The 22,167-nt window shown below is 42.6% G+C and overlaps 1 protein-coding gene across 9 annotated transcripts in view; it reads right to left on the reverse strand.

The window, feature by feature from the left end:
- Window positions 1-12,104: 12,104 nt before the first annotated feature.
- LOC131686153 (P protein) overlaps window positions 12,105-22,167 on the reverse strand; it is a 436,886-nt gene continuing 426,823 nt past the window's right edge. For all 9 annotated transcript variants that reach the window (XM_058970335.1, XM_058970338.1, XM_058970336.1 and 6 more), the window contains one exon: window positions 12,105-13,703. In XM_058970335.1, the coding sequence (XP_058826318.1) occupies window positions 13,619-13,703 (85 nt within the window). In that variant the 3' untranslated portion in view covers window positions 12,105-13,618. The remainder of the gene's footprint in view (window positions 13,704-22,167) is intronic.

The raw sequence follows: 22,167 nt of genomic DNA on the forward strand, positions 1-22,167 counted from the left end.
AGTGATTGTACCTGTCATGTGACACATCAAATTATATCAGTTCGATGATCTATGAATATTGCGATCTCGTTTGAAGTCATCTGGACACATGGGGACGGCCTGTTACGTAGTAAAAAAAATCCAGAAGCCCTTCCTCAGGTCCCCGTTTCTGCCTCACCAGAAACTATGCTTGGTGATGTTCTAAGATGTCACTAAATACCAATTTCCTGCTTGACGAAGGACACTGAAATATCCTGGATTGAAATCTGAAAAGGTATCTGGCTACCAATATAGCAATATTCGAAGCGAATTTATCTATTCGTGAGTCTTGATTATGACTGCTTGATACACGTTCCATATATTTTAACAAACTGTTGTTTAGTGAATACAACGTTTTGTATGATGCAAAAAATAGCATATCTGAATAGGATCCGTCGGAATGGATTAGGGAGTAACTAAATAACCATTTTTCATCGAGATTTAACCTATACTATTTATCTGGAATCACAAGATTAGGGAACTATCATTAGTTATAAAATGTTTTTGTTGTAGTGATTTTTATGAAAATGATCGCTAATTACTTTACACTTAATTTTTTTTTAAATCAGGGCCACCGTCGTATAAAAACAGCAAGTAATCGAAGAGGAACTGGTAGAAAATTAAACGAATGCGGTTTCATTACAAGAATCAGGTCACACTTAAAAAGTAGATGCTATCTGAGCATGCTCAACATTTTTTAAGCATATGCTCCAATTGTTAATTTTTATTCATACTAATTTGATAGATGTTTGATGTTCGAAAAGTATTTGCTCATCTTATTTTTTTATCATATCGATCTGAGTAAATGCTCGGCAAACAGCATCATCGTGTCAATTTTAGCAAAGTAAGCTGGATTCTTGTGTTTATTCATATCACCTATTAACTCACGGTACTAATCTGCATCAGAATATGCCTTAACCCGCACACCCCGAAAGATTGAGTTCTACAAGAGTTCTACAAGATGACGACACGAATGAACTCATGATGAATGAAGTTCATGTTTGACAATTCTCGGTGGTTTGTTTACTTTGTCAGTTGCGTGAGTGCGAGTGCAACGGGTGCTCATCTGTTACATTCGAACTCACGTAACTTCCATGTAAACAAACCACCGAGAATTGTCAAACGAAGTTCATCTGGCTCATTTTGTAGGGTTATGTCGGTTGGTGTAAAACCTAATGTGGTTATGCCACATCGCTTTTGCGCGTGCTGCAAGGGGTGAGTCGCTTAGAACAATGTGCACTACACACTGTATCACTTCCGATAACACGATATAAGATTACGATTCACAGTAATACACGATCATTTCACTCGTTACCACAATGTGTGGCACACTGAGGCACACTTCTGACAACTCAAAAACTGTCAACAAAGTGTAGTTAAATGATCATAGCAACCATTGCTTTTGTTTTACTGAACACCATGGCACATCGTGGCACATCGAGGCACATTGCGGCACAAGCTACCACCCTTTTTGAATTGTGAGCACATTTCGATTTGTGTTAAGCGACTCACCCCTTGACGTGCTGTCTTAAACTAGGGATAGTCCAACGATATGTTTGAGTATATGTTCCTATGTTTGAGTAAGCCGGGCAAACGAGTGAATCACAGGTTCCCTTGTTTCCGACGGCGAGTCGGTAGCCACCTCGCCCGGCGGATCCTCAGTGGCTTTGCGCCCCTTCCTTTCCTAGGCCTCAGTTATGCGGTACCTCTTAAACATTCTAACTAGAACCGGTTGTGTCACCGGAGCCGGAATACGAATTAGAACCAGTCAGCATTCCGGCTGAGCTTAACTGGGAAGTTTAGTAAAATTTAATCTGGAAATGAAAAATTTCTGGCAACGCTCCAGCACTCAGTTGAATTCTAACGATTTCACCACCTGGGCGCCAGGTTGAAGATATGAAATGAACTTTGTTTACTTTCGACAAGTTTTGATTCGAGCAAACAACATCCAGCCCCCGGACGTGTTGTCGTTAACGTCCAACATTTTTCAAAGTTTTTCAGTGATATACAATATATTCAACAGCAGTGATGGTGATTGATGAAAATATTGTTGATCTAAAATGATGCATATCAACGTTGAATGTTGTATACTGAACCAATTGTCCTTGCTTATCAGGTCATCCTATTTGTAGTAGGCGATAAAATCCAAATACATAACGCGCCAAATAGAACTTTTGATTCGTCAATAAATGCTGTACTATCTATTGTCAGAGGCAACTCAGCATTGAGTGAAGATCGGTCCAATATGAATATTTTCTCATCGCAATCGATAACTTTCGATGCTTGAAGAATGAATCAAATAGCACTCGTTTGATTTTTTTAGGTATGAAAAGGAAGATATTTTGGCATCAATAGTACTATCCGAGGCCCTAGTACCATAAAGGCTCGTAACTATAGGTTTCAAATGCCCTTCTTATGCATATGAGCGTCAAAACTGTCTCAATCACTTCGATTGAATTCGAAAAATATTCTGGATCTCGTGCCTCACTTCTGAATGGATAAGAATCGAACATAGTGAAGCATACTCAGTTTGACAAATGATCACGCGGAATGAATGAATGGAGGGAATGCAAACAAGCGAACTTGGTTACGCATATCATCGATACTGATTTGTTTGTAACTTGAAAATAGGTTACCATGGAAGGTTTTTGTCTGTACACATATTCGTGCATCGAAACCATGGATTACTATCAGGTTTGATTGGGTGATGAGTGGAAATTTTGATGAAAATTGGCTTCACTGTACAACAGGAAAATGAAGTTAATCGTTTAGTAGCTAGTTTTTCCTGTTGAGTTACGTGTTAATAGGTTGAAATATCACGAGAAAAGTGTGATTTTGCATAAAAATTTGTTGTCAACTTTTCCATTCAAGTATGTGAAGCAAGATGCAAAAAATACGTCCGTTCGTTCCGCTTAGCGCCGCCTGTTGTTGTTTATTGAGGCTTTAACTTTGGAGGTCATTCGCCTGTAGAAAGAATTGAATAAACTACATGTCATTTTACAAAGGTAAATGTGGAAATATTGAAATGTTAAGATTTGTATCTGTTGTATTTGTTGCTGTTGCTACTACTGAAGTCCGTTGAAATAGCAGCAATATTTTGCTCGAAGCGGTGGATGTCGAGTTGTAGGTTTTGGGAATTTCTATGAAGAAACTGGGAGGTTAGATGGCGTCGAAGAGGATGGCTTCCTGGATAAACCAGAGAAGGGTTTCCTCGCTCGCGGAGTCATTAGCCAGTACGTCCCTGATGGAAGTGGGCAAGCAATATTTCCTGCGAAGATCGGCGAATTCGATGCAGTTGACTAGGATGTGCTCAACGGACAGCCTTGTATTGCACGTGTTACACATCGGAACATCAACGCGGGCCAGAGTGTGGGCATGTGTAGTCCTAGCATGTCCAGTCCTAAGCCTCGAGAATATTCGTTGTTCCTTCTTGTTGCTACGATCTTCCCATTTTTGGACAAAGTTTTTAATCTTGTGAAGATGACCTGAGGAACTTCTCCATTTCCTCTCGAAGTGAAGGTATACTTCTCGTTTAATTATCTTGATGATATCGTCTTTCGGTACTTCTCTGGTGAGATACGATCGTGATGAGCGCCCAAGTGCGGCGAGATGTTCCGCATTTTCATTGCCGGATATCCCGCAATATCCGGGGACACAGCATATGGTGGTGAGAGGGTCGTTGTAATTGTCTATAGCCTGAACGAAAGGCTATGTTCTGTATTATGCACTCTGTTTCGCCGGAAGTTCGTTCGAGGAAACCGAGTGCTCGCCGGAGTGCCACGATAGCCGCCATCCAGCACTGTCCGCCGGTGTGCTGGGTAGCAAGCTGGAGGCCGCACGAATGGTACCGTTGTACAGCGGAGCTAGGATGGTCGTCATTTCGTTAAAACTTCTGCAGGTCAGTTCAATGCAGTAATATATACGGCTATGGATTATATCCTGGCTGATGTTTAGAGCGAGCTGGCGGTTATTTTTGGGGTGCCGGAAGCAAATGGTGCGGACCAGTCTCTTTCGGCTTTCGCACTCTTTTTTGAGTTTCCGGAAGTGTGGGGTGAGAGTGAGTTTACGGTCCCTAGTATCTTTGGCTCTTTTTTGAACGGGACAACGGCGCCATCAATGTAGATAGGTCTGTTGGATGCAATGTGGTTTATTGGGCAGAAATGAGAGATTATGCTTTTGTTTGTCGAAATTCGGAGACCTACGGACCCGGCCCACTTGCGAACCGCATACACTCCCTTTGGCAGAACCACAAAAAGATGTTGCATGCTCACCAAGAAGAGCGATACCGACTCGGAAGCTACGATTTTTGAAGAATCGTTGGATGTAGTGTCCAAGATTTCCATGTATTCCCCAGTTATGGAGCTGCCGAAGAACTCCCTCACGCCAAACGGTATTATAGGCTTTGTCGATGTCAAGTGCTGCGCAGTCGGTGTGGAGTCCATCCTTCATTGCCTGTCCGAGAATTTCTCCAAGGGAACCAAGGTATGTCCCGGTTCCCGCACCCTTTCGGAATGCGAACTGGCGTTGGTCTAGAAAATTCCGTTGCTCTAGGATCGTGACTAGTCTGCGATTAACCATTCACTCAAAAGTTTTTCCGATACAAGGTAGAAGACTGATGGGTCTGAAATCTTTAGATCTTTTCCCTTGCGTTCGTTTTAGAATCGGTATGACGAGCGCAGTTTGCCACGATTCTGGAAGTGGTCCGCCTTCCCATATACGGTTGAATCCATCCAGCAACGCCCTCTTGCCCTCGCGTGGCAAGTGTTTGAGCAGTGGGTACCCGATATTGTCGATACCAGTTGCTTTACCGCGCGTTGTGCTGAGTGCTTCTGTCATCTCTCTGCCAGAGAACGGTCTGTTCCAATCCTGACTAGAGTCGGGATCGAAAATAACTGGTGACATTTCGATCAACCTCTTGCATTTAATGAATTCCGGTGGCAAGGAGTCCGTTGCTGAAAGCGAGGCGAAATAGCGGCCGAGTTCGTTAGCTATTTCGTCGGGTCGGGTTTCTACGTCGTGACGTCATTGGAGGTGCACGCTTGTAGGATATTTCGATAGGAAAATGGTCGCTGCCGCACAAATCGCCGAGTACTGACCATTCCAGGCATTCCTGGGCCAAACCACTTGAACATATGCTTAAATCAATCGACGATGCTGTTCGTCCTCTTGGACTGCCGTCGTTCAGAATAACGGCTTCGTTGTTTTCAACCGCTTGAAGGATGCTATGATCTCGTTGTTTGGGGCGGTTGGAGCCCCAGGCATTGTGGTGTGCATTCATGTCACCCATAATCAAGAAAGGGTGTTGTAGCTGACAGATAAGATGGTCCAATTTCGAGCCTACTTGTTCAACTTCTTGTGGGATGTAGACAGATACTATAGTGCACGGGGTAGGGTACTTGATTCTTTTAGCAATTGCTATTAACTCGGTATCCAGGTGAATCTTTTCGGCTGGTACGTCAGACCTAATTGCAATGCCGATGGTTTGGTATATGTTTGTTCCTCCGGCAAGATCCCATTCGTATCGGTTACCAAACCATGGGGATAGGTCGGTGTTGGGTAGAATGTGTGTTTATTGTATAGCTAGTACGATCGGGTTGTGCCGACTAATTATGGCTTGTAGATCACCGAGGTTTTGTCTCAATCCATTTGTATTCCACTGGATAGCAAGCGATATGTGTTCCTGTCGAGGGGTCCTTCTTGAGCTAGGTAACGAAGAGTAGGTGTTACTGATGAGCGATTGAGTTAACTCTGACGTTGGTGATGAGTTGACCGTGGTGCGCCCTGGGAAAAGAATGGGGGCAGCAATAGGGTCGTACAGATTGACGCGAGAGCGACTTACCCGGAGGGGAGCCGGCCCCCCCGTGCCAGCAGCCGCCCAATGCTCATCGGTTGGTACCGGTACATCGCAGGTCAGGGCCGGCACGGGGGAATAGGCTTTTTCCCCTAATCGGTTGAATCCCGTTGAGTGACTGGAAGTCTCTGCTTGCAGACTGTTAAATATAATATTCTTCGAAGTTGGGGGAATATTGCCGGTGCTGTGTTGAATCTGGTTGTAATTCATGATGACTTGTGCTTTCCTGTTTTCTGGTTCTTTTATTGCTGTTAAGATCGTTGTTGGGCTGTGTCCGCTTGGTGGGTGCGATGCAGTACCGGACTTGGATGAAGATTCTCGGCGAAATATGATCGCCGGTGACAAGATGCGGAGTAGCTGGTGTGTCCATCGTTGTGTTAACGTAGAGTTTCCTTTTCTGTTCGAATGCCTTCCTTGTCTGGTGCTTAAGACAGCAGGGTAACGGGTGCCAGGAGCACCCAGCGATCGGGCTGGAACATCGATCAGGCGATTGTTGTACCGAGGTTATCGTGGATGGAAGGCCGTTCTGCTTGTTAATGGTAACCGTATGTTGTCTCTGATCTGGTGTGCGGAGGACAGTTCGTCTCGTGCGGCTTTTTCCTAAAGTCGCTTGACTGGTTATGGTGCTATGTTTGTTTTTTTGGTTTAAATGTGATAATTGCGGCGCTTTCGTTGGCTGTCTTCTCCGTTGGTTTCAGCCAGTTGGTGGACGTCCTGTGTGTTGGTTCGATGTAATCTTTCACTTTCCCTGTAATTAGTTTTGGGGCAGTAGTTTGTTCAGGCGTTGCATAACGGTGTTGGTTACTTACCCGGAGGGAAACCGGGCACCCTACACCAGCAGCCGCCGAGGGCTCTTCGACTACGCTCGGGACTTCGTATGGGCGTAAGGCTTCTTCCCTATACGCTCTGCTTCTTATGGGCGTTCTGTCAGTGGTGTTATCTTGTTCGTGTTGTGAATCTGTTGTTCTCAGCAAGTCGACGTTATTTTCGTGGGGGCTGAAGTTGAAGAGCTCCGGTCGTTCAGTTTGCATTTGTTGAAGGTATCTGGGTGGGGAAGTAGGGTGAGAGTGGTTGGTCCTGAACTGTATGATGTTGCAATACTTGCCCTCTGGGGTTTTCAGCTCGTCCCGCACCGACAGCCGCCGGGGGCTCATCGGTAGGAACCGGTACTTCCCCGGACAGGGTCGATGGGGGTAAGCTGCCCTGGGGCTGTTCGCTATCTGATACTCTTAGGTTGGCTGGGTCTTTCATGCTGGACTTTGTTTTCTTTACGGGTTTGGTGCCTGGTAGTGCTGTTGATGCTCTCGCTGTGGCTGCTGGTTCTAAGGTTGCTGTACGGTTCGTTGTTGTTTTCCTTGGGCGTTCTGCCGTTGCTGTTGTATCTGTTGCCATTTGTTAGTTGTTGTTTTGCTTTTTGTGTTTGTTGATATTTAGCTGCAGTTGTAATTCGTGGGTTTTTTTTAGTCAGATGTATCTATGTTCTCTCTGCCTTCTTTATTGGCGGGTCTTTCCATTATAGATGCGCGGTTGATTGAAGTTGATCCTGGTTTGATTGTTCCTGCCGTCGTGAAATCGATTGCTCTCCTCTTGCTATCGTTACTGAGTGGGCTACGTGACTTGTCTAGTGCTTACGTTTCGCGCTCCGCTTTGGCTCTGCTGCGACTGGCCCTTCTGTCGTCTGGGTTTGTCTGAGCAGCAGTCACATTGGATGCTAGTATTCTATCCACTAATGTCGTTCTCGGGTCCCGGTTGTTTGTGTTGGTCGTTGTTGTTGGAGGTCCCATGACTTTTGCTTGTTCTTCTTGCCTTTTCGACATGATGTGGTTTCTCATATCGTTAAAAGCGCGTTTAAGAGCGACAATCTCGTTCTTCAGTTCTTTGTTTTCTGTCCTTGTTTTAGTTAGTTCTTCTCAATTTTTTTTATCTCGACATCTTTATCGTCGGTCGGCGGGTTGGTTGACGCCTGTTCTTTGAGTTTGGCGACCTCGTCTTGTAGTATACGAATGATTCGGTCTCTCACGTCTGAATCAGGTGTAATCTTCCCTTTCAGTACCGCGGCATACGAAGGTCCGCTGGCTTGGCTATCGCTCTTGCTTCGGAAAAAGTAATATTACGGTCTGTTTTAACTTTGATTATATCGGTTTCCATTTTTTGTACCGGGCACCCTTTATCCCTCGCAGAATGTTCATCACCGCAATTAACGCATTTGCTTTGTACTAAACAGGGATTGTCTTTGTTCGATTGGTGCTCTCCACTGCAGTTTAGGCATACCTCTTTTTGGGTGCAGACTCTTGTTCCATGTCCGAACTTTCCACATCGGAAACACTGCATGGGGTTCGGGTAGTACCGCCTTACTTTCACTTTCACTAGACCGATGAATATGTCGTAGGGAAGATATGAACCTTCGACAGATAGCACCAGCAACGGTGTGTTGGCAATTTTGCAATGTTACCGTCGACGTCACGGACTGCCCGTCAGGGTTACCATATTCACAGATTTTTCTGTAATGTCACAGATTTTTTTCATAAATTTTAATCACAGATTCTTTTTCACAGATGACAGATTTTTGGCATTTTGATAAAAATTTTACAGATTTTTGAAAATATTGTGATTTTTTACAGATTTTTTGGAAATTTATCACAGATTTTCACAGATTTTTTTTCCTGTTTTGGTCATCACAGATGGTAAAAAGATTTTTTTGACACAAACGCAGATTTCAATGTGGCATCCCTGCTGCCCGTAGCAGAAGGGTTTGCTGGTCGATAACGTCGCCGGTATTCATGTACAGCGGTATAGCATGACTAGCTGACGGTCCCCCGTCCGGGGGCCGCAGGTCCGAAGTCATTCGTTACCTTGCAAAAATTTTTGGTTGTATCCTCCGTGGTTCAATTTGCTGGCCGAAGAATGCTCTCCCCTATTCGACTACGGTTGCAAGTAAAAGATTCTTGTTGCACTTTGTCACGATATGTGCTGCCTTGTACACAATAAACTGAACTTATTACTGCTTGAGATTTCAGTCGGAGCTTTCGACTGGCGTTCAACGTTTGATGCACGATTGTAACGAAGCTCGACACTTTTACCGGGGTTCACTCGCCTAGTCACGGGATTGCACTTGTAACACCGGAATCCGAAATTGTCTTTTCTACAGGCAGATTTTTCACTTCGCTTTGGCAGTCGACGGCCCGTTCGCGATTCGCACTTTTGCTATCCCACTTCTCTTATCTTGCGATCTAGATTGCACGCTTGAATTTTTCTTGCACTCAACTGAGCCTTTGCGGACTATATGCGAAGCTTTTTTTTTCTTCTGTACGTTGTTTATTACTATGACGTCCTCGCCGGGTGGCGTGATGCCTTGCCCTGGTCGAGTTTCGCTTAGTATCACTAGCTATAGCACTTTCTATACCAGAATTTCGTCTTGCTTATCTCCGAAAATCTCACTACTTTCACCCTATAGCTGCCACTTGCCGTCGGGAATCGACGGCCAGTATACCGATCAGCGTTTTAAGGCTGGATGTTGTTGGCTCGAATCAAAACTTGTCGAAAGTAAACAAAGTTCATTTCATATCGTCAACCTGGCGCCCAGGTGGTGAAATCAACGGGGTGCTGGAGCGTTGCCAAAAAAATTTTATTTCCAGATTAAATTTTACTAAACTTCCCAGTTTAACTCAGCCGACATGCTGGCTGGATCTAATTCGTATTCCGGCTCCGGTGACACAACCGATTCAAGTTAGAATGTTTAAGGGGTACCATTTCGATGCGGCTTAGCCGCATAACCGAGGCCCGGGCGAGGTGGCCACCGACCCGCCGTCGGATGCAAGCGAACCTGTGATCCACTCGTTTGCCCGGCTTACTCAAACATAGGGGCTATCCCTAGTTTAAGTCCGACTGAGCGGTAGCGAAGTCGGACAGCACGCGCAAAAGCGATGTGGCGTAGCCACATTGGGTGCTGGACACAAAATAAAATTGGCAACGCTAGCAAAAGATAAACACAAATGAACACTCCGGATGAACCTATCGTCAATTGACATTTCGACGAGTTTTGATTCGAGCCAATAATATGGGCCCGCGTTTTAATCGTCACTATCACCACAATAAATACCCTTAAACTGTCGAAAAACTACAGGGAAAATAGCTTGCGATTGATAGCACCGGTCACTCTGAATGTTCAGATCGAACTGGAGCGCCGCCTGGACCTGAGTAGCTGATGCAACAATTTCACGGATGGAGGAGAATTCTTCACAGAAATCGCATGGATTTATTTATTCAGAGCCGTTGAGATCGTTTCATGTAATTTTTCAATGCTTGTCTACCTGCATAAATATTTTCCTGTTTGTAAATACATGCCACAATCAAAAATATTTTTCATTCTGGAAGTGCGAATATATTGCAAATATCCAATTGATACGTGGATGTATTCGACTGAAGGACTTTCGGCAGTAATATCCCGGCCAGAAAACGCGAGCGAAACCGAGTTCGCCCTAGCTCAACTAACCCGACAGGATACGCGCAGAAATCTGACAGGGCTGCCAAACCAAGACTTACAGAAATCTAGCAGAGCGGTCTCTGTCAGAAAATTTGCTCACTGGGATGGTCTGGCTGGTTCACTACGGGACGTGTTAGCTAACGAGCTGGTCCAGGAGAAGGTACTCCTATTCCCGAAGGACGCTGGCCTATGCGACCGTATTTAACCAAAACCATCGCGAACGCGGTCCCTCCGCCGCACTCACCGGAGTAGTGCGGAAGTGTCCACGCAGCCTTCTGCGATCAAGAACACGCAGCTAGCACCGAAGTTCTCAGTATAACACATCAACGATCATTACCAAACATCACCAATGGATCGTTGCCACACCACCCAGCGCTGGACTCCACTTCACTCAAAGGGGTGGCCCGCGCTCATGATCCGACACCACGGTGAACGCCACTCAGAACCAAAAACCGGGAAACTCCCGTAACGTCCCCCACCACCCCGGAACACCCACACCCTAAGTAAAGCTGGAAAGGTTTCCCGCGGCACAAATGAAGCCAACAGACAACCCTCATCTTTCATCAGCAATGAACGCGTCCAAAGCACCAAACAAAAAACGAACGCGGGACCTCCCAACATTCCCCAGAACCGTGGGTATTCTGGATGATACCCAGACTCAACCAATGAGCATCTGGCACTCCAGGACCGGGTACTGGAAAGGTTTCTCGCGGCCCATAACAACTGAACACCAACCGACTCCCAGTATAACTACAGACTAACAGATATAACACTCGAAATTATCCTTCGAGATTAGTAGTTTTTTTTATCGAGCTTCAAAAAAACCTGTCCACCCCTCATTTTAAAGATGTAAGTGTGTAGCTTCATGCCTACTGTTTGATTTTGACATTTGTTCTTCATTTGTGACAATGGCATCGAAGCAAGAGAGGCAACGGATCAAAATTTTGCTTGTACATCGCGAAAATCCTAAAACCACTCGCACGCCAAGACTAGATCCGGGGAGAAATCGTAAGCCGCAAAAAACAATGAAAAGAGTGACCTCTCCGTCCGAGATTTCGCCAGCAAGCCAGGAGTGTCGTCTACAACCGTGCATCTAGCGAAAAAATGAGTCGGGCTGTAGACTTACAAGGATTTGGTGACTACAAACTACCTAACTTAAAGACAGATTTTAAACAGATTCCTGGACTTGAGTATTATCCGTTGCGTGGAAGAGGAAAGGTGATAGAAATATTCAAACACATTAAGCTGCCGAAGCTCGCAAAGAAATATCTCGTCTGAAAGGACGTGTGTTCCTGTGGTTTGAAGAAATTTACATCGCAAGCGGGACCATCAACTAGGACATTTATGTGCAGGACTGCCTGGAAAAAATGAAAAAAAAGTCTGTTGCCTTACCTCAAGCCATGCAATCAGTCTCTTCTGTTTTGGCCAGTTTTAGCATCTTACCATTACAGAAAAAGCCCAGATGCTGTAGTGATGAGGCGAAGTCGTAAGTTTTGCAGTCCTATTCGTGGCATTTAAATATCAGTTTTAAATTGGATCATGCGCTTCCATATTTTTGGGCTCTGACTTTGAAAAATGTTGGGGTGGAAAGTGATATGAACAGCTTAATGGCTGACAGATAGGAAATTTTGGAAATTTTAGAAGCTTAATTTTGACATTGAGATAGAAAAAAAATAACAGTCACTACTAGTTACAACAGTATTGTGATATTTTTTTGATTATCAAAAAAGCGATCAAATAAATAAAACTACGTTTGACAGTCCAAACTTTTTCTTATGTATTTTTGCTTTAATTTTACTATAAATTTCTCTCTTTTTACAAACCTCGCCTCGGCAAACTCCATTGCCGGTTCCGCTGTTTTTTTTCTGGTTTAACCTCTCGCATTAGTAATATCCGCTTACAGCCAATTAAGAGCTATCGTCCATCGCCAAATAGCAACAAGAAATGCAACAAATCTTGACCATCTAATTCGAGAGTTCTAGTTCGAGAAAGTTGTAAGACCCAGCAAACCCAAGAGATTAATCAGTCACTGACCTTCGGCTGGATTCTGCCTGCACATGTTGATTCAGTTTCCGTCCTACGTATATTGCTGCTGGCTGCCTTGGATTCGAAATGAGTTTAGTAACCTGATCATAATTAAATTCAGCTAGATTTTTTTTTTCAAATAGTTCAGAAAAACATGTATCGGAGCATTTACAGTGAACTATTTTCCATTCATATGTATGCAACTAACACTAATTGTTTGCTGAATTAGTGATGAAATTTTATTCTTTTCGAGTAAAACTCAATTTACCTAAATTTCAGACGACTTTTTCTTTGTAGTGTAGTGATAAACCTTTGATAACAGTAAATTTATTTCATAAAAAATATACTTCCTTCACTAATCATATACTTGTGTCTCTTTTCTGCTAGTCACATTATTCGATTGTATTAGACATTTCTATTTACCTCTTCTCAGTTATTGGTTAATTTTTGGTGTAGGTTCAATGGAATGTCTTTTTTTAATTACAATTAACTTTACTTTTTACAACTTGGCTCTAAAGTCTACTAATTTCTCTTTATCTATTTTGAACTAACTAAAACAAAGTATGTTTATTAATGAGGAGTAACTACGTAACTATTGTCAACAAGATTTTCTTTGTAAATTTACATTACAAATCATACATAAACAAGAAATAAGTTAAAGACATACGTTAAAGATATAGAGAAATAAATTTGAATATGGAGCTGATCGAAGCAGGCAGTGGAAAGATGTAAATTTGCGTGCTATGGAGATAATTCCTTCCTGGTTCATTTCATTCATATAGAGCTGCTCGATAAGCCTACTATGATATTCAGTGTGCTATTTGAATATCTTGTTCTCTTATAGTAGCTGCCAACGATGACTTCTGAAAAAGGTTGTTACGTTTATGGGTGAAATTGACGATTGGTTCTCCAAGTCGGGGCTCGCTCACGTGGCTCGATATTTTTTTTTCTTTTTCGCTTGTTCTAACTAGATAATTGGTATTCGTTTTGTTTTATTTTCTTCCTATCACTACTTCAGCTGATACTAGTCATAAACAATAGTAATTCTACAGTTGATTGGGATTTCGGAAGGATATCACATCTTTTGTTTGTTCGCTTGCGTCTGATCCGACCGTGGGTCGAAGGAAAGGCGCGTTCAGACAGATCGTAGGGGTCGTGGATAGCCAATCTATTCAGCCGTTCCGAATATGGCGGCCATCGACGATCTTTGGGTGTCTGCTGGATCACGGCATTACGGATCATCAGTGCCAGGTAAAGACCACGTGGGCAAACATTAGATAGATGGTAGACACGATTATGCTGCCTACCATCACCGGGAAACCGACCCTGTAAGTGGAAAGGTAAACAAATGATTAATCGGTCAAATGGAGTTAGTTGAACTCGAATCTATAAATAGGGTTAACGTGCAATAATTGCTGCGTCAGTCATTTTTATGGGGAGAACACTTATTATGCATTACCGTAGTTAACAGAGTTTGCTTTTGCAATTGTCCTTTTTTGGGAATAAGAAATTAATCGGTAGATAGCGGCCGCTGTGTTAAGTTGTCAAAATTTGGAGGCTACTAGTTTGAACTGACTATTAGGAAGAAAATAAAATTAAGATTTCAATTTCAGTCAATAAATAGAAATATTAATGAAAATAAAAAATTGAGGAGACTGTTTCAGTTTTTGAAGCGTTACTGTTTACGAAAGCGGTAAATACCCATCAAATCAAGAACCAATCAAGAATCAAGAATCAAGAATCAAGAATCAAGAATCAAGAATCAAGAATCAAGAATCAAGAATCAAGAATCAAGTATGCACTCCAATGAGTCTCGTCTGTGCCAAATGCTCTCCGTTTGTGCCCGAATGTGACCTGTGTGTGCCGCAAGTGTACCCCGTTGGTGCCGCAATTGTGCTTCAATGGCACCCCGTATATGCTATATGCGCCCCGTAAGTGTCCGAATGCGCTTCGTTTGTGCCGCAAATGTGCCCCAAGTGCGCCCCGTTTCTCCCGAATGCGTCCCGCCTGTGCCGCAAGTTCGCCCCGTTTGGCGGCTTGTATACTCTAATATGCCACGCATGTATTTCGAGTGCGCAACCGCCACTTGAAGTGTCAGGCGCAATCTATTTCCATTACCTCACAGAGAAGATCTTACGGGCCATCTTTCCTTACCAGAGGCAGCGACCACTATCTGATCCAGATTTCCTACTACCTCTGATGACAACCTGACGAACACGCTGGCTCTAAGGACTGAATCAACAAAAATCTACCCACATACATGTTGCTGTACGTGTTTGTGATGGTTTGGATGTGCTCATAACAGCATTCTGTGCATTTGGCTGTCATCTTTTATTTTACTTTTTTTTTGTACGGTGTAAATTCTTCGTTTCTAAAATGTTGTGCATTGAAGAAGTGAAAATAAGGGCTTTGGTTACATGGCTAAGTGAAAAGTGTGTGGCTATGCATTAATTTAAGGAGCACTTTGGAATTCCACAACGTCTATATCATACTTGGTAATATACTAGTTTGGGGCGCATTTTACTTTGAATGAACCAGGATCTTCCGACCCGAAACTGGACTAGAACGGTGTATGTCTAATTAAGATGAATAAATCAATACCCATACGTTATTTGGCCAAAAACCCTGAGACATTACAAAAATGCCTGTGCATGTGGTGACTTTGGCTTTACGCTCGTGTTTGCCAAGATGAAGACTCAAGACACAGCTTTTTATAACACTTTCCACAATACCATCAAATGACATATGGAAGAATGCCAGAAGAATTCAGTTTTGTCGTTCATACGTCCAAAAGATACGGATTAACAATGCTGAATCTTTGAATAGATTAAACATTTCCATTTTTTGTACCATTTATCTGTCAGTGAACGTCTGTCAATCGAAAACTAGATCTGTAGGGTTGCCACCTCTGGAGAGGCTTTGACCCGGAGATTTTCACTGATCTGGGGGGTGGTGGATTTTGAGTGGAACGAGACAGACATTGGAATCAAAGCGATTGCTAGGCATTTTAGAGCACTTTAATCGATTTTTATAACCACGTTAAAGTAAAACTGTAATTTTTTCACGCTTGAGAACGGTTTTATCGGTTTAATGTGGTGTAGTATTTCACTTCCCCGACTAAGTGCCAATAATACAAAAGCACCAGCTACTCTCACTGTGGAGGTCGAACGAACATTGCTCTCACCAACAACTAACAGGAGAAGGAGAGCAAAGGAGGCAGAGCTGCGACATCACACTATGTGGTGTCGGTTATTCGTCACCAACAAATTTTAATTTCGCAACAAAGGGGCAAAACTCACCTCCCTAGCCCAGTTAAGGATCGCTGCTGGAGTAGCAACAACACCGCAAGAACTCGTTTGATGTTGACCTAGTCAGTTGAATTAGAACAAATCAGACCTTAGTGCAGCTGGTGATAAGCACCACTAAGAGTGAAATGATTTGGTAAAATTTCAGTAAAATAACTTTTTTACACCATTTTGAGCGACTTAGTGGAATGCAACATTTCAATTGTAGCACATAGCGAAATATTACTTTCCTTAACCCTCCGGAAGTCGCGCATATGGCTTACCGAACGAGCAGCCGCTGGTTCCCTAAGGCGACTTCCGGTAGGTTAATTTGTAGTAAATTTTATTTGTTTTTCATTTTGATTGCTTTGTGAAAGAAATTAGCAATATTTGGTGAATCCTTCGCCACATTGAAACGAAGAGTTAGTCGGGAAAAATCTGAACCAGAGTAATAGTTAGTTTAGACCTTTTAAATATTTTGTAAAGAATCAATTAATTCCAAAAAAATTTAACCTCTGCTTCTTCCCACCAAACCCGGAGAAATTGATGTAAAACCCGGAGACCCGGAGATCGCTCCCGAAAACCGGAGTCTCCGGGTCAAACCCGGAGGGGTGGCAACCCTATAGATTTGTCAAAAGCATTCAAATTAATTGGGGAAAATCACGCGTGTTTTTTGTAAACGGCCAATAAGCATGCTGTCAAAATTCACTTTGAGAGAAAATTGCGGCCAAACCGTAACTCTCCGAGAACGGATGTTAACATTCTGCTCTGGAATAAGCAATTTCTATGCGATTTTGTCGACTTTAGCACATTCATAGTTTATTTGGAGTATTTTGGAATCATCAAGTTGACAATTTGCAACATTCTTTGAAAATATTGTTGAACTTTTGTGAATGAAGGCACGCAAACGAGTGTTTGACCGTCGTCCTACTACCAGCATCAGAGAAGTAGCAGATCAGCATTTTTCGCTACATGGCCTGTACCAAACAAACCGCTCGTAAGTCCACCGGAGGAAAGCCTCCCCGCAAGCAGTTGGCAACGAAGGCCGTGTAAAAGTGTCCCAGTCACGGTTGGCGTTAATAAGCCTCATCGCTATCGAACAGAAACTGTCGCCCTGCAAAAAATTCACAACTATCAGAGCGGGCCTAAATTGTGACCCAAAATAAACCAACTAGTTGTTTTCAGGACCAGCCAATTATAAAGTATTATTATTATAAATGAAATTTTCCATTGCCTTACAACCTCCCTCCCCCCTTCCACCCGGCTTGAATAACTATCAATCTTGATGATGCTGTGCGGCGGGGGCACTAGTTTTTATTATAGTGAAAAATTTAGGTTTGCGTGTTTTTCCCAAAAGTTTTTTAGCTGTGCTGTTTTCAAGGAAGTTGTAGTTGAATTCAAAATAAAATGGTTTATTCTGGTTGCAGTTGAAAACTGGAAAATCCATCCAGCGACAATCGATTTTTCTCCTGTTTAGTGCTAATCCATGATGTCGGAATTAGTGCGCTGGATAACGCATCATTGTACGAAAACAGCGCACTACTTCCGACGTGATTCCATTGTTTAGAACCAGAGAAAATGCGATTGTCGCTGGTTGGATTTTCTAGTTTTCAACTGCAACAAGAATATTTCTATTGTCAGAGATGGACCTTCCAACGAAAACTAGTCTGGCTCGCTTGGAATCGAATTGTATGGACCAACCACTGCTTTCACAAAATCTGTTATTTTCAGTAATTGAACATTCTACACAACTAGTCACAACTATTTCCAATCGAAGGTTTTCATTCAGTACAATAGCAGATTTTCACTTTTAGAAATAAAAGCAACATTCTGGCCGAAAATTTTCAAACGGAGCACCTATATCGGAACGTTAGAAAACGTTCGATTTTTGTAAATTGTATCATTACACTGAACTGTCTATAAATCACAAATAACTTTTGATTTTGTGCCATTCTACGTGAAAGCGACGGTATTGTTCACAAGTGGCTCACTTACCATCCAACGCTCTTGACAAGCCACTTTCTGATGCTTGTAATAACAAAACTTCAATTTCATTCTTTGTCGATAAATTGATGGCCCTGAAAAGGGCCTTTTGTTTGGGCAGTGTTCGAAATTTACTTGGAGCTGGTGTATATGGTAACAGTTTTGGTGCGAACTGCGTGCTTGGCCAACTCTTCTGACAGCAGCAAACGGACGGCGGTTTGAATTTTGCGGGAGATGCTGCAAACGAACTGCTGCATGCTGATGCTGGAAACGAACTGAGCGTGAGCAACAGCATGCTGAGTTTTTATACCTGACTACAGGACAATGTAAGCTCGTTCTTTTTTGTGTTGTTCTCAATATGTGTTCTTCGTAGCTCCACCCCTTCGTTGGTCGACCACATATTTTTGATGAAGAACAAAATTGAAATTGTGTTTCCAATTCGGAGATTATCGAACACTCAGGGTAAAGAAAGTAATGTAATACGGCACCTTGGTAAAATGTTTGAGAATTAAAACCTTTTTTGACTGCGCCTAGTAAAAATGTTTTCCACTTCACTCCAGTTTGTTTCTGACCATATTTGCAATTTGCGTACTGAAATAAATCATAATTTAGGGTTTAACCCAAATTGCTCTCCAGGGAGAAACAGTCCATGAAACAGAAAATCCAAACTTATTCTTTGAAATGATTTTGGTGGTCCTGAAAAGGGCCTTTTTTATAATGATACAAGTGAGTTCTACCTTTTCAACTTCCAAATCCATACAAAGTGCGTCCCTGCCACTTCAGAGTATAGACGACATTCATTGCGGTTTTGCGCTTGGCGTGTTCAGTGTAGGTCACGGCATCTCGGATGACATTTTCCTGCACACCATCAGCATTCGTAGATTAAATCGGAGATGCATTTTACAGCACCACGACGAGCCAGACGCCGAATGGCGGATTTGGTGATTCTCTGGATTTTATCATGAAGAACCTTGCGATGACGCTTGGTACGGGAACGCAAACATGATACCGCTCATTTTACCGTCCGGACGAGCATGTTGCTCGTGTGGTAAGCGAGCACCCACTGATACAAAACAAGCTCGCGTGACCTGTATATATAACATTCCCGTATGTAATGAAACGGTTACATGCTCCTTTTTGACGGCTCTGCGTGGGATATGCTGGCAAATTGCGCATTTTCCTCGCTGTTTCCGAAGGATTTTCTGAAAATCCTTGTTTTGGTTTATTTATAGTAGTCGCAGTAATTCCGAAATTTAATTCGAAATACGTGCACAAATTTCCGATCAGATAGTGCAAAAATATTGCGATTTCGTCCAGTAGAACGGAAGATATTCGCATTTCAAACCTGGGAAAATTTCTCAACTGAAATTTTTGAAACGGGACCCCATATTGAAACGTTAGAAGTATTCTACTTCAAAAAGTTTTCTCTTTCGTCTACTGCTAAGATTTTTAGTCTGCGGCTAATGGTTTGTCCGGAATTTCCCCTCAAAGTTAATTTTGACAGCATGCTTATTGGCCCTTTTCAAAAAACACGCGAGAAATCTTCCAGGAAAGAAACATCTTTTTTCTGTTGGTTGAGAATTTTATGAGCAAAATGTTCTGTCCATGCTTACACTGTAGCCATGTTAGCCTATCAACGAGGTGAATTTGATGCTACCCAAAATGGGAGAAAGGTGGGAACATTTGACACTTTTCAGTGTATTAGTTTAATACTTACAAAATTAAGCATGGCGGCCGGCGCCCTTGAAGTGAACGAACGAGCATCCCGATTCTTTGGCGAACGATGAAAAGTGAGAAAATTATGACAGATTGGAGAAGCCTATAGGCAGCAAAATGTTAACAAGAATGAATACTCCGTGAACTCAAATTTTTCTCACTTCAGAAAAATCTCAACGACCTCGACTGGGATTGAAGCCAGACCAACTGGGGTGAATGGCGATCACGCTTACCACCCAATCATCGGCGCCGTCATTTTTACCATCGAGTTAGTAAAGTTTCAAAATACTTCCTGTTTGTTTTTGTATTGTGAAAAAAACAACGAAGGATGCAATTGGTTGAACTTGTGCTACTCAACCACCAAAAATCCCCCAACTGGAGCGCCATCTTAATCTGATTGTTGGCATTCAATAAAATAATCAAAGAAGAACTAAACTGCAACGTTGATATAGAAGTTATAGAGTTCTATGTAAATCATTTTATACACATTACATGGGGGTTTGGTTTCCTCCTGCCGTCATATGCATAACTGTCCGTCGATTTAAACATTTAAAATAGCACGTCTAAAGTATTTATAATGGTATTAGAATGCTCTGTGCTCTCGGGAGACGCACAATACCGGTTGTCCAAGTTCCATCCTGAAAATAATCCGACCGAAAAGCTCTTTTTGATTTGTTTTGCTCTACCTGTTAGAACATTATGACAGCTGGAGGAACTTTACTAATACTGTTGCAGATTGGAAAGAACTCTATACCGCTGGTGAGCATAGGAATTGACGTCAACCCTTTGAACTTTATATCCTTCAAAGTTAAAGTTTGTTGAAGCAGCGGTCTTCTAAGCTGTCATCTCAGAAAGTATTATTATTTCAATTTCAATCACACAGTGTCTGATGTGTTTTACGCTTTTTGCTCATCGTCTAGCTCTAGTCGTATACTACCACCATCGCGATACAGCGCAGCTGATATGGGCTGCCTCGAATTCCCCGCCCCAGTCAAGCCAAGTATCCTCAGAACCTCCTAGCCCACTCCAATACTCAACAGTGTAAAATCGACGCCATTTCTGCCGAACCTTATCCACCCTCCAACAGTATCGAGGTTTACTACCAGAACGTTGGTGGTTTAAATGCATCAGCGGACAGCTCGCTATTACTTTGGCCGGGACTTGGCTTGATAACCGTACTCTGTCTCGTCAGGTGTTTTGTTCATCGTTCGATGTCTATCGCTGTGACCACGTCGCCCTTAACCTCAACAGACATAAGACGTCAGGTGGTGGTGTGCTTATCACTGTTCCCCGTGGTATAAAACCCCTGTAATCAACGATAAACAGTGGGCCAGCTCCAAGCAAGTGTAGCTATCAGTGAAGCTTGCCGATCGCTCCTTGTTCCTGTGTGTCGTGCATTTTCCACCTAATAGAATACGTGATTCTAGCCTGATCGATGTACATCTTTCCTTCGTTTCATTCATGACCTCGATTGTGGCCCCTAACGATGATGTCGTTATTCTGTTATTCTTCTTGCTTGGCTTAGCGGGATGTTCGGCAAGTGAACAATCTTAACGGGGTGTTCGGCCGAACAATCTGCGCTTATCACCAAGGCCAGTTGAATATTAGACAAGTACAATAGTATAATAATATCATCAACGTAGATTACGCCCCATAGTGTTCCAAGGCTTCGTCTCCTTTTTTTGCTGTCGCTGTTTCTATACACGGAAAAATAAAACAACCCGAAGAATAAGTTCTTTTAACTTAAATTTAGGTAGTTTTGAGTCTTGCGTCGCTTTCGCACTTATTAGTGTTGTCAAAAACAAAGAGAGAGATTCAACTCAGTCGAGGCCTTCCATTGAATAAAGTACTTTTGTGTTGTTTGAGGTATACTCAAAAATAGGTAGATTCAACTTAAATTTAGGCATATTTAAGTCAAGGTTGAGCATAAAAAACCTGTCAGTGAGTTGTGGTTTTTGCCATGGATAAAGGGAAACTACCTTCAACACGGTTTACCTAATTTTACCTTATTCCACGATACCCCGAGATTGAGTCAAAAGAGCTCAACTTTTGGTAGTTTTTCGTATCCGTGTACGGCATCAGGCCAAGTAGGCCCATCTCGCCGTTTATTTGTGTTTTCTTACTGTTAGTTGGTTGATGTTGTGTTGTCTTCTTAGATTGGGTTCTTGATTTGTTTTAGAAAGTTTGTAATTTCTTTCAATTTATTCTCTTTCATTTCGTTGAGTATGTATACTAGTGGTTTTGTTGTTGATTTTGCTCTTGTTGTTGTCGTCCATTTTGTGCATTTGTATAATATGTGTTCTAAGCTTTCTTCTTCCTGACATGCTTCGCAGTTGCTGTTTGGCTCCCAGCCCCATTTATGCTTTCGGTCTTTGGTCATACAATGATTGGATCTAATTCTGTTTAGTGTAATTGTTTGTTCCGTTGACAACTTCAATGTTACACACCAAATCTTCTTTCCCGACGTTTTCATTAATTCAAAGTGTTTTTTTTCATGTGGTTTCTGAAAGTTCCTGGTATTTTACGACCCAACTATCCCATACTTCGTTTTTGGCTAGGTGTAACGAGTTTCCTAGTGTTAGCGCTTCGTGTGTTGTTAGTTGTCCGTCTATTGCTGCTTTAGCCAGCACATCTGCTGCTTCATTTCTTATTATGCCCACATGGCTTGGCACCCATTGTATTGCGACTTTTTGTTTGGCTTCTGTTATTTGTTTTAGTAGTCTGTAAATTTCTAACACTATGTAGTTTTTGCTTGCCTTCATTCCGCTGGTGATGATTTCACACCCACTTCTGGAGTCTGTCAGTAT

This window comes from Topomyia yanbarensis, chromosome 2 (assembly GCF_030247195.1).
Source record: "Topomyia yanbarensis strain Yona2022 chromosome 2, ASM3024719v1, whole genome shotgun sequence".
Classification (NCBI taxonomy): domain Eukaryota; kingdom Metazoa; phylum Arthropoda; class Insecta; order Diptera; family Culicidae; genus Topomyia; species Topomyia yanbarensis.